The sequence below is a fragment of the Dermacentor variabilis genome, chromosome 4 (genome assembly GCF_050947875.1).
Source record: "Dermacentor variabilis isolate Ectoservices chromosome 4, ASM5094787v1, whole genome shotgun sequence".
In the NCBI taxonomy this organism is placed as follows: domain Eukaryota; kingdom Metazoa; phylum Arthropoda; class Arachnida; order Ixodida; family Ixodidae; genus Dermacentor; species Dermacentor variabilis.
The window spans coordinates 86,000,154-86,013,915 of NC_134571.1; the positions used below are offsets into that span (position 1 = coordinate 86,000,154).

At 44.4% G+C, this 13,762-nt stretch overlaps 1 protein-coding gene across 4 annotated transcripts in view; it reads right to left on the reverse strand.

Moving 5' to 3' along the window:
* The window catches only part of LOC142579471 (uncharacterized), a 91,573-nt gene that overhangs the window by 7,478 nt on the left and 70,333 nt on the right, over positions 1-13,762 (reverse strand). For all 4 annotated transcript variants that reach the window (XM_075689681.1, XM_075689682.1, XM_075689683.1 and 1 more), the window contains one exon: positions 4,821-4,946. In XM_075689681.1, the coding sequence (XP_075545796.1) occupies positions 4,821-4,946 (126 nt within the window). The remainder of the gene's footprint in view (positions 1-4,820; positions 4,947-13,762) is intronic.

The following is a 13,762-nucleotide window of genomic DNA, read 5'->3' on the forward strand; positions in this document are numbered from 1 at the left end:
TGTATTAGGTGTTTTTATCTACAAGTTTGCTTAATATTGTGAGAATATGGTCACCACGGCCACAGCAGGGACATTGGAAACGAGAGTACGCATTCGACGGCCAAGTGAGTTGTAATAATTATAAGAGCGCACTACGCCACGAGAAAGAGCAATTTTTTAAAGAAAGTGAAGAATATATTAATTGTTATTCACTAAGAATCCGTTTAGTCTCGTCAGAATGTGGAGACACTGGGATCGAGAGTAGGCATTTGATGGTCAAGTGAGTTACGAGAACGCACTACGTCGCGAATGGCATTAAGCTTTAATGCCATTAAGCATGTCCGTGTGGCACCCCGCAAATGACATTAAAGTTTAAGGCATTAGCCAGTTAATGTCATTTTCTGTGCCCGTGTGGCAGGGGTATTAATGCAGCGGCATGGTTCAAGCATTCTTGATGCCGTCACGTGGGAAGCCAATCGGGTCACTCGCACAAGTAACATCACTCACCCATTCTGCTTAGAATGGGCAGAGATGACTGAAAAAGGCAGGCAAAAATGCCGCTGCAATTTGGTTGCAGTGCAGAAGGCTAAACATAATAATAAATTACACAGGTTAAACAGAGCACCAAATTTGGTCACAAGGGCCTACCCCACCAACTCAGTGCATTAGTAAATGGTCAAAATTGTTTCGGGGTCCCTTTAATTATCCTTCTATACTTTAACCATATTCTGTTTATTGCAGCTACTCCCTCATTGTTCACTATGATAAGCACTTTGCACATATCACTCTTTTGGGCCTTTGTCAGTGTCTTACAGTTAAACCTCAATATAACGAACTTCAATAGAATGAAATTCTCTATATAACAAAGCGTATAATTTTTAATAATTTCTTGCCCATAGGATACCATGTATTTAGAACCTCAATATAAGGAAGTTTGTTTGTACATGATTTCAATATAACGAAATTTCACTGCTGCCGCGAAGAAACACCGAGACAATAAATGGAAACTTCTGCGAACACAGATGGTCATATGATTGAATTACAAGTGGCTGCTTGCGAACGCACCTCTTAAATCACATGCTGGATGACCATCAAAGCGGAGCAGTGTCATGTTCCATAGTAAGCTTAAGTGCGATAAAATCCTATCACGCCTCGCACGCTGTATGCTTTGGGAGCACGCTAAAGCATGCGAGGGTGAGTCAAGAAGGATGGTGCCTTGATGACTGCCTTCAGGCGAAAGGTGGGAAGGGAGAAAGCTACGTGATGAAGTGTGCACAAGGTGAGCAACGGCTGGGGGGGAGTGGAGGCAGGGCGGCATGAGTGTCCTTTTCGAGCGCAGCCGTTGCTGCGCATCGATGTCAGCGCGGTTGAGCATATACGCAGCCTGCATACCTTGTTTTAGAGGTAATCTGCTGCGTGTGTAAAGAGCAGGCATGCTAAAATTACATTTCGTCATGTGCACTGTCTTCCCGCATGTTTAGTACTGGAGGTTGCATAATCTAGAGTTTCGGGGACGCATGTGAGAGGGGAGGTAGACAAGGCATTCGCTCCATGCTGATGGTGCTTTTAATGATAGCGTCGTGATACATGATACACTAGCAGCTTCGAGGACAAAGTGTAGACGAAAGTGTGGCTTGTTTCGCTTCATATCACCGGTGTGAAGATATTGGCAACATAGCATGAAACCGTAACTTTTGTCGCCTAATCTGAAATTCGAAACAGTAATTTTTTTTCTCATTCAAGTTTGCTTTTTACAATTGCCCGATAATTCAGGAAATTCATGACCACTTTTGTAGAAAGAAAATTAGTCGGCGAGTGTACTTATTTGCATAAGAGGTTGAATTTCAACATGATGAAATTTAGATATAATGAAGCAAATTTCCTATTTTAACGAGTTCATTATATCAACGTGTACTGCACATCTAGCTTTTTTTCTAACTTTCTTGATACCTTCGAACATTTTGCAACAATATTTATTTGTTTGTTTGTTTTTGGATAATTTCAGGGCCCTTGCAGGAATTATAGTTATGGTGCGCTAACATTTTGCAAATTATATCGCATTTTTATAGAAATCAACATTATAAGAATCAACAGCATTAACATAAACATTTTGAGATTTCCTGCATATCGTACTCTCCTACATCTAAAACACTAGTGGCAATTTCTTTTCAGGTGCCAATGAAGCACCAAAGCTGTTATAGCATGCATGCCGTGTCTCTTGGATACAAAACTTAACAAAGCATGCTCAGCTGCTAACACATTATGAAATCAATAAAGGTCATTTTGATTGCACCTGTTTGCAGATATTTGCTATAGAGATACAATTACGCAGCGGGTCTAACAAGCTCTAATAAGTTAAATAGATCTGGATGTGCAATCTACATGCAATTTACATTTCTCACTCTGTATATGTGGTGTTTATGTGTGCTTGCATATGCAAAATTTCTAATAATGATGATGATGATGATGGTGATAACCTAATGCCTCACCGAGGGTGCACATTTTAAATTTGTGACATTAACCCTTTCAGGGTCAATGACGTAAATGTACGGTGCCGCAAACAAGTCCAAAATGGTCGACGCCATATATTTACGGCGCCATCTGTATGTTTAAAAAGCGCACCAATTTCCTAATTTTTTCTTTCCTTGCATGTGCTGCCGCTATGTGGGAATACAGGGAATTTTTTTCTCATGCCTCCCTCTCTCGGCTTTCACTGCATGGTATGTTTTAGAGCTAGTTTGCTCCGGCGCGTCTATATACTACCGCTCGTGCATGGGCATGCGCGCGGGCGAGCGGGCTATTATATATTATATTAGCGTAAGAGCAGGAACATTTGAGACATGCAAAATATTCTCGTGCGCGCATATTCTAAGCCTTGAACTATAACAATGCATCAAATATTTAATTCTTATTAGTTTATTTCCTTTTTTATTGTTGTTATTCATGAATAAAGAGTACATATATATACCAATGCAAAATATTTTGTTCTCACTTTACGGTCACCCTAGAAAAATTACGGTAATTTTTTTTCGAAATAGGTCCCTCAGAAGAATTGGTATCTGCAATCAAAAAAATTGATGCTGGGCGGTCGCATATGGCAAAAAAAATAGACCCTGAAAGGGTTAAAAGGAGGTATCATTATTTGTGGAGCTCTTGAGGAATTGAAGCTTTTTACCATAATTTCTGAGCCCACAGCTACCCATTAAACAAATGAAAAAAAAAAACATAAATGTCAGTACATCCTCTAGAGATACTAATGAAAAATATTCAACGACCAACACATATAACAACTTTTCTGGCATTTTACAGTAAGCCTACCTATAAGTATTCCTTTAAGAAGCCCACATACTTCAAGAAAAAGGTGAGAAGACATCATGGCACGCAGTCATAACATTAGACACACACAAAACAAATACTAAATTTCTGTTGGGAAATTGTATAGCATTGCAATATATGCCTCTTAGCTCCTTCAAAAAATGAGTAAGACATTTCCTACAGGTCTGAGCGCCAAACTATATTGTGAAATTCAAGTGCTAATTATGACTTAACCTAGAACCTGTTGATTGACTTGTCGAATGCGCAACAGAAAAAAAAAACAGTTTTTTTTACATTTGTACCATGAATTGAACTGTTTGCATCAGCAAACAGTTGTGCTACTGAATTTACTGCATAAGCTATAGGCATGGAATCTGTCAATCTTTTTGCTATCGTTTTTCTTCACTTTTTGATACTGTGTTTTGAATCCAAGAAATGAGGCCTCGGCAAGTATCCAAGAGATGCGCGCCCCATCTGACAGCATGTAAACTGAAATTACATTTGCACAATGTATTTCCTCTGCATCTCGTACGTTATTTACGGTGACAGCATTACAACAGCACAAGGGACAAAAAAGAAAAAAAAAGAAAATACATTTACACTACGAGCAATGTCGTGTATGATCCTTTTCACCCGTTGCGCTGTTAGAATGCTGTCAGCAAGATGGGCGAACTCATCCAGATCAAGATATTTTTTATTCATGTTCCTTGTACTTCCCTGTGCACTACACTTTGCGAGCATCACCGTCAAAACTGCTGATAAATACAAAGAAATTATGGTAAACTAGACTGGTACATTAAAGTTTCGTCACTGCAAAAAGAGCAGTGTTATTTTGGTCAGATGCTTAGCAATCCAGAACAGACATAAAAACAAAAAGGTGAATGGCCAATGGCCTGTCGGAAATTTCAGCAACATCAGTTCTAGTTAATCACTTATCAATAATGAAACACATAATGACATTGCATTTGAAAGTAAAGAAACACTCAGTATAGTAACTTCAGTGGTCTTTTTCTACTTAAACTAGGCCTAGGTACAAGAAATTGCTTGAAGTGTGTCACATCGAACATGTCATCAGTGACACAGTTTGAGCATAAAAGTTATCAAAAGAAACTCTCAGAAGGCTGGCAGTTGGAAATAGTCTGTGTTTAGTTTGCTTAAAGTTTTTGAAGCTAAAGTAGGCAAAGCCATCTTTAACGTTAAATCCACTTATCAAAACGTCAGCCAGCCTGTCTGAGGCACTTTATCCTGGTTTATCCAATTTTTATCACAAACAGGAACATTTGCATTTATTAGTTTCACTAATAATGAACCATTTTCTACAGAAAAGATGCATATAATGCTATGAAGCAATAATCTACCAGTCTGAACACACTTATTGTTTCCCCTTATTGACTTGAAATCCAGCTGATGACAAAAGGGTTGGTTTCAAAGTTACACATCGATGACGATGTAGAAACAATATGGTGGGTGGTGTAACGACTGGCATTTGAAAACCTTTCCTGTTAAAAGCATTGGCACTACCTTACCCATTATCGCCACAGCCAAGGGCAGATTGTCTGTGTCACTGTCGTCATGAGTAGACTTGGCTGGGGAGTTGCTCCACGCAGAATGTGGCTCCACGGCACGCAAGCTGCGTTTTTCCGGCGGACTTGCTGCAACCCAAATTCAAGCAAAAGAAAACAAATAACTCATCACTATGCAAGGAACTGTCATAACTCTTCCATGATACTGAGCGTTGTTTTTTTTTTGGAAAAGTGAATATGCATACGATTATCTTTAACACTAGCAAGAAAGACTGAGAAAACAAATGCAATAAAATGAATAGGTTATTTTTTATAGCAATTTCGGAGACTTGAGATGGTAAACGGATGTAACTGCCATGCTGGAATGGTTTCATGAGCTTCCTATGGAACTCCACAAAATAATTTTACAGACGAGTGGTGTAGGGGAATTCCTGAACGACTTCACGTAGCAGCAGCAACATATAGTAGTGTGGTTGGTGTCAAATATCAGCCAGAGAACAGCTACCAATGCTACTTGCATCTGAAACAGCTGTATAACCAGGAATAGCCTGTTATATGTACTTAGTGGCACAAGCAGGAGCCATTAAATATACATATTCCTTTCTTCAGAGCCCCCAATGTAAAACCAAGATGTCATTGAGAATGTGCAGCAGGACACAGGTGTTGGTGATGAACCATCACTAAGAATATCCAGCAATGTAACTTGCATCGCAGTCCCATAGCGGGTGTATGATCAGGCTGTCGGAACATTGTTAGGATCGGCCTGCAGGGGTACTGCTCTCAAAGCTATTTCAGCCCGCTGCAGGTGCGTCGTTCGGTCCGGGGTGGTGGCGCCCTTCAGAGAACCAGCGAGGACAGCGCTAACCAACCATGAACTTACTTCAGAGAACTGCGGGCAACTGGCAGCCACGCAGCGGGGGTCAGCTCAGGGGAGTTCTCCAGGGGAGGTAATTGGCGGAACCTCCCCATGCGCTTTTCGAGACACCAGACAATGGACCACGGCAGAGGCCACTGTGCGAGGTCCGCTCTGGAATTTACAGGCGCCGGCTGGGGTCGGGCGTGACCATCTGGCTACAGGGACGCAGGACAACGGACAACACGACGGCCGCGTTGCGAAGGTCAGCTCCGAGTGCTGAAAAGGTCGTCGGCCCTCGGAGGGGGCACTGAAACCTGTGTGTGAGTGTGTAAAACATCCCGCAGAGAGGCGGCTTGTTTACGATGATGTCAAACGTTTTGCCTCACCTAGGGATCTAGGGAACACGAAGTGTTTAAAAACGGCGGTTTGTTGGCTGCTAGGTGTGCTCGTCGTTGTGCTCTGTGCTCGTCAATGTACTTGTGAGCTGTGTGCTCGTTTGCTGTATGCTTCGTCTTGCGGGCTCCATTTGGGAGTCACGCTAGACTGTGTAAATGTATCCCATGTTCAAATGTAAATACTGTAAATAAATCCTGCTCGCCTAGTCCTGTCGATCAAGTTCCTCCGATCGTCCTAAAAGCCCGACTCCAAATCTTACAACATGCAGCCGGACTCTGGCATCGGTACAGTTGCCATAGCATACTGGAACAGGTGCCAGATATATAAATACCACACAGGAATCTCGTTAGTTTGAATCCACTTAATTCAGGCTTCCAGTTTATTCAAACTGACGCTGTCATCCCGTCAAAATTATGTGTATTTTAAGGTGCGAGAATGTCTATAATTAATAAATAATTCAAGCAAGCTAGCAATTACAACAGCTAATGTGAATATACCGCGCCCCCGACCATGCTTCAGCTTCAACTCGCATGGAGACACCTCCAACCTAGCAATTCATCCACGCCTCGGCTGCTTCTCCCGTCTCCTATTGGAAGTACCGTATCTTGGCGCACCAAAAATTCAATGAATGGTAAAGTCGGGGTGCAGGTTATATGCGAATTTTGCCTTGAGGTGCGGCTTAACAGCAATAAAAAAAAGTTTGCCTAGGAGTGTGGCTTCACGGCAGCACGCGTGGTACTGCCATGAAGCTACATTGATGCCTTCAGGTAGCATATGTGGGTTTATGGACCAGTCATTCATTCATTCACAAAACTTTATTAGTGTCCTGAAGCCCGGTATTTTCAGACCGAGGCGGGCCGCGTCCACGTCGGCACCGCCAGGCCGAGCCTTATGGCGTCATCATGGACCCTCTGGACAGCCCGTAGCTGATCTTGATATGAAGAGCTTGTTATCAACTTGTGCCAGTAAAGTCATTTTTCTTCGGGGTCGGCGAGAGTCGCGGGACAGCCCGCCAGCATGTGTCTGATGTCAATGATGCCATCGCACACGTTACATTCTTTCCTAATTTCTCTTTCGGGGTGAATTTTATTTATGAAATACGGAGTGGGGTACGTCCCGGTTTGCAGTAAACGTAGCGTCACTGCCTGAGCCCTGTTCAATTTTACGTGTGGCAGAGGGAATTGCCTACGCCCCAAGTAGTAATATTTAGTGATGTCGTTGTAAGTTAGTAACTGATCTTTATGTTCCCCGGAATGGTAGTGGGCGTCGGTTCGGTTCTGACCGGCACGGCAAGCAAGTCCTTGTGCCAGGTCGTTCGTCACCTCGTTGAGGTTGGGCAGAGTCTCGTCCACTTGTCCCATATGTGCAGGAAACCATCGGATTTCTGTTTTGATAGTTTCGACCTTGTCGATAATTTTAGCCGCAGTCCCAGCTACATAGCCTTTGTCAAAGCTCTTAATTGCTGCTTTGGAATCGCTATAGATGAAAGACCATTTACGGTTCCTGATGGCTAGAGCAATCGCGGCTTGCTCCGCCACCGTGGAATCCTTAGTGAAGATGGTGACGGCGTCCCGTACCTCGCCCCGGCTGTCGACCACCACGGCGGTGTAGGCCTCTTTGCCTTGGACCCAGGCAGCGTCTACAAGGGCCGCCTGTTGTCCTAGCTGTTCAATTTCTTTCAACAAAGCTTTCGCTCTCGCTTTTCTCCTGCTAACGTTGTGTTCCGGGTGCATATTTCTCGGGAGGGGGGTGGTTCTGATCGCGTCTCTAAGTTGCCCGCTCAATTCTACCTCTGATTCCTTCGGGTTCATCGATCTATTTGCGTCTGTCCCTATCGCTTTGAGTATAAGCCTGCCTGCTCGCGTTTTCGTCAGTCTTTCCTGCTGCGCCATCTGTTGCGCTTCCGCCATCTCTTCTATCGTATTGTGCACGCCTAGGTTCATGAGCTTCACGTTCGAGGTGCTGATGGGTATACCTAGGGTAGCCTTCACTAACTTTCTGATCAGAGTGTTTAGCTTGTTCAGCTCGGCCTGCGACCATTTAAATAGACCTGCCACGTAGGTGAAGTGACATAGAGCCAAGGCGTGCACTAGCCTTAGAGCGCTGTCCTCACCCAGGCCTCTGTGTCTGTTGCTTATTCTCCTTAGTAATCTGATGACTTGGTCCGTCTTGTTTGAAATGTGTTGAATGGCATTCATGTTGGTACCTCCCGCTGCTATGTGGAAGCCTAAAACTTTAATATTTTCCACCTGCCTGATCGCGGATCCGTCGTGACAGCGTAACATAATCTTGGGTTCCTCCCCGGGGACGTAGCCCCTGGGTCTTCGACCCCTGCGTCGATGTTTTAGGACCAAAAGCTCCGACTTTGCCGCCGAACAGTTGAGTCCCATCTCGCCTAGCGTGCTTTCCACGGCGTGTATGCTCTCCTGCAGTCTGGTCTCCGTTTGCCCTACGTTACCGTTGGCGCTCCATATGGTTATATCATCGGCGTATATTTCAAAGTGTATACCTTCTATACTCTCCAGTTTCCTCGCGACTCTGGTCATTGCTAGATTAAATAGCATGGGCGAAAGTACGGCCCCTTGCGGGGTGCCCCTGTTTCCCAGGTTCATCACCTTCGATTTTAGTTCACCTAGCGTGAGGCTCGCTTGCCTACCGCCCAGAAACGCCTTGACTACACTGTATAGCCTCTCGCCCAACCCCAGCTCGGACAGGACCTCGAGGATGGCCTTGTGCTCTATGCGATCAAAAGCTTTTTCGACGTCTAGTCCCAGAATCGCTCTCGCGTGCACCGGGCTAACGTGTATGAGCTGGTGTTTGATCAGGAGCATGGCGTCCTGAGTCGATAGTCCGGGCTGGAAACCGATCATGTTATATGGGAGTATGTCATTTTGCTCGACGTATCTAGTGAGTCTATTAAGAATAACGTGTTCCATAGCTTTACCTATGCACGATGTAAGCGATATTGGACGTAGGTTATCCAGATGGAGTGGTTTGCCCGGTTTTGGTATGAGGATGGTGTTAGCTATCTTCCATTCCTCCGGATAGTCTCCCTTTCTCCACAACTCGGTGAAATGATCCGTCAGGAAAGTGATCGACTCATCGTCTAGATTCATTAAGAGTTTATTGGTAATACCGTCGGGTCCGGCTGCCGATCTACTAGAGAGACCATGGAGGGCGGCCCGTACCTCACCCTCGGTGAAATCGCGGTCCATATCCTCGCACGGTCCTCCCATGTACTCCACGCGTTCGTCGCTATCGTCCGGTTGTTCGAGCAGGAGATATTTGTCCGCGAGCTGTCTCATGACTACCTCCTGAGTCGTGCACTGGCTGACTTGATGTACCAGTTTTGTAATTGCTGTTCTCTTGTTTGACTTAGTGTCGCTCTCGTTCAATAGATGTTTGAGGATGTTCCAACTGCCTCCATGTTTGATTCTGCCGTCTGCCAAGTGGCAAACTTCGTCCCACTGCTGTTTCACGAGCGTTCTCGAATGCTCCTCGATCTGTCTGTTTAGCAACGCTATCTTTTCCCTGAGCTTTCGGTTCAGTCTTTGCGTTTTCCATCTTTGCAGAATGGATTGTTTGGCCTCGATCAGATGCGCGAGCCTACTGTCCATGCTCTCTATGTTTTCTTCGGTCTTAATTTCTTTAGTGGCCTCCCTCAGGTCCTCTTCGAGCTGGTCAATCCAGGTCTGGAAGGACTGTCTGCCCGCTTCTATCGGTTCCGATTCTAGTCTCTTCGCTCTAACTCTCCTAAAAAGGTCCCAGTCCGTGCACCAAAAGGTTCTAGTCTCTTGTTTCGGCATACCTATACCTATGTGTATGATATAGTGGTCGCTGCCTAGATCGGTGCCCGAGTTTTCCCAACTAGCTTGTTCCGAGTTGTTGACAAAAGTTAGGTCGGGCGTAGAGTCCCTGCACGTGGACGTGCCACAGCGGGTGGGGAAAGCCGGATCGGTGATCAGGCACAGTCCCAGGTCCGTGGCAAGGTTCCATAACCCCTCACCTTTCTTTGTATTCCAAGCGTATCCCCACGCTTGGTAGGGGGCATTAAAGTCCCCTCCGATGATGAGCGGGGAGCTCTTTGCGACTGCGAGTGCCTTGTTGAAAAGTGCCCTAAAGCTTTGTTTCTTGTAGGTGGGACTGCTATAAATGTTCAGGCAGAAGATACTCTGCGCCCTGCCCTTGTGCCTTTTGAGTACGACTTCTACTAGGATATACTCGATTTTACTCAATCCGAGATGGATATCGTGTTCGATAAAGGGTAGCTTTTTGTCAACGAGGGTGGCCAATCCCCTTTTGGAATCTTTTTCACTACATACCGATTTGTACCCGGTTAGCTTTACTTCGTCCGCTAAAGTTTCCTGCAGCATAATTACTTTTGGTTTGACCCCCATCGATCTAATTAATTGGCGCAGCGATGCCTTTTTGTTGTGGAATCCGCGACAATTCCACTGCCACACACTAAAACTGTGGGCACTATCCATGATTATTGAATGGGTTAATTTTGCTGTTACCCGCGATCGATCTCTTTGGAGCGCCCCCTGACGTTCCGGAGAGCGATTTTACGCTTTCTGATTCTGACGGCAAGAATTCGTCGTCGTCGCATTTCGTTTCGAGTTTCTTGAATCGCTGTTCGGCCGTTAACCTCCATTTCCATAGTTTATCCACTTTAAAGTTAGTCCTTTCCATCGTCTCTCTAATTTCTTTGATTACCTCTTTCAGCTCGCTGAGGACTGAGAAAACCGAGTCAGTTTCGGGGCTTACTGCTCTTTTTTTCGGGGCGGGGGAGTTATCTCCCTCGCTTGGTTCGTTGCTTTGACCTACTGGTCTGGCTACTGCTACGCTGGCAGTGCTCGGCTGTGCCTTCTTTTTCAGTTCTGCTACCTGTTTGGTCAGCTCTTCATTAGCTTTACGCAAAGAGTTTACCTCCCTAATCAACTGTTCTATTCTGGCATCATTGCTTTCAGTCACCGCCGGCGTAGTGGCGCCACCAACGATTCTCACCGTACCTTTGACTTTATCCGCCCAGGCGGTCCCAACTGTCGGCTTGGCACCAGGTGTTCCATCTTCTAAGCGCGCCTGCGCTCCTCCCGACTTGGAGCGGCTTCTCTCCCTCGCGGCCAATCGCGACCGGGCGCGTTCCCTTTGCACCTGCGATCCTCCCGACTTGGAGCGGCTTCTCTCCCTCGTGGACCAGTCGCCTTCACCCAAAAAGATCACGTGCTCATGACGCCTGCGGCAAAAACGACGTTCCATGTCCGCCGCCAAGGTCTGTGTGTGGTGGCGCTGGCTAACACTCCCAGGGTTCTACTAGGACACATAAATACCCAAGAAAAGTGGATGGGGAAACAGCGCCGCGGTAGCTCAATTGGTAGAGCATCGCACACGAAATGCAAAGGTTGTGGGTTCAGTTCCCACCTGCGGGAAATTGTTTTTTCACCCACTTTAATTTCCATTAATGTATCGCTTCTTTACTTCATTCATTAAGCACAAGTAATTTCCCCTATGTTGTCCTTGGTGTCAGTGTTTGTTGGCTTCTCATGATATGATTAATAAAAATCGAGCCACTCGGTTAACCCTCTTTCTTCTCGTTTATTTGTGAAACTCGTCACTCGTGTTAGCCCAGTAAGTCCACCATTCTATGAGCTTCCTTCAATTTGCACTTCGTTTAATTTGAACAAATTTTCAGGCCAGGCCGTGTTGAGCTCGAATGAAATAATAATAGGTAAAAATACAGAAAATGCAATGTGCGTAATATACATAAGGAAGTCCCATAGTCAAAGACTATTGGGACCTCCTGTTAATGACACTTATGATGGTATACAATGTTTAAAGCAACAGTAGTACAGGTGAAAGCGAAGAGATAGTGAAGATACAGGGTGATTTTTTTTATCCGGCACCAAATTTTTATAAATTGCCTGTGGCAGATAGCAAAATTCTAACCCTTGATCTAAATTACTCAATGAGGCGGCCACTACTACTACGAGAAATCAAAATGTTTAATCAGATAATTAACATAACTACACTAATTAACTTTTAATTATTTCACAGAACATATTTTCCTCTACAAATTGTAGCTAGTAAGTTTGCAAGGTGTATCCACTTCGAATGAATTCTCAAGACTGCGCTTGTTTTGAGATATTAATTTTCAGAGTCCGACGAAATGCGTTAGTGTTCCAGTTACTTTCGTGCTTCAATGCATAAAACTGTGTTTTCTTAAAAAAGGTAACTGAAGCGACAACGCATTTCATCAGGCACTTTGAAAATTATTATCTAGAAACTGGTGCAGTCCTGAGAATTCGTTCCATGTGGGCACGCCTCGCTGGCTATAATTCACAGGTTTAACTCACCGGCTATAATTTGTAGATGAAAATATGTGCAGTAAAGTAATTATTCAATAAGATAATTGGCATAATTATGTTAATTATTTAATAAAACATTTCAATTTCTCATGAAAGTAATGACTGCCTCATTGAGTAATTTAGATCAAGGGTTAGAAGTATGCTATCCACTACAGGCAATTTTTTAAAACTTTGTGCAGCTAAAGAGAACACGCTATATTGCTTGAAAGTGTCTGATGGCGAGCTTGTTGGCATGCATTCGTGGTAGAAAAACAGCACTGAAAACACGGACAGACGGAAGAAACACACGACGGGCACTCTCTGCCAATGGTTGCTTTATTCTGCGTCTGCGTACAAAAATATATAGCTTGGAAAGGGAGGGGGAATGGGGGAGGGAAACAAAAGGCTAGGGGGTATAAAATTACAGTCACACATGGGCCTGACAGTTAAAACTAACAAAAACATCATGATTAGTCAAGTAGACATCGGTATTCCTTGTCGGTGAGGACGACTGAAGGGTAGCTGACGCATAACGGGCCTTTGTGCATCATTTTGAAGGTTTCAAAGGTTTCACGTGCCCGACTGTTTCGGTACCTGTGCAGAACCTTAGCGTCTTGAAGTACTGGCTTACATGCACAATTGTACTGCTTGCATCCGCAACCCCAGGACGGACAGTGCCCGTCGTGTGTTTTTTCCATCTGTCCACGTTTTCAGCACTGTTTTTCTACCATGAATACGCTATATAGTGGAGCTCACATATAACGAAATGTTCAAAACAGTCTCAAGTACACCAAAGGAGTGGCACCAGATATAGTGAAGTGTTTGCAAAGACTTGACTTGAGCAGATTTCGGGCAGCAGCAAACCAGACCTCTTGGACTTTCAATGGGTGCGAGAATCTCTTCAACAGATTCAACATTTTTGCATACACCTGGCAAAGGCTTCCTTTTTTTTTATTGTACTTCTTCAAACATGGAGCAACACTAACTCCTGCACACACCATGGTGTTCTTGATAATCAATTTTCTTTCGGCATCTTTCATGCTGCCCACACCAAGAGGTGATATGTGTTATAAGAATGTCCTTACTACAGGCATCAGTGCAGAACTACAGAATCACTGCTCTCTGGAATTACGAGAATCAAGATTGAAAACAACAGTGGAATGAGGTTAAGGAAAGAAAGCAACCGTCAAAATGAAAAAAAGTTACAACGGTGAACGGCTTTAGTGACCGCCATGCTTCAAAGAATTAAAGCCACTGGACTGACCATTTTACTTTTGACATTAACGACTCAAAGGTGTCCTATCAATGTACGTTGTACAACATGCAACCTTATATTCATCATGCTGTCT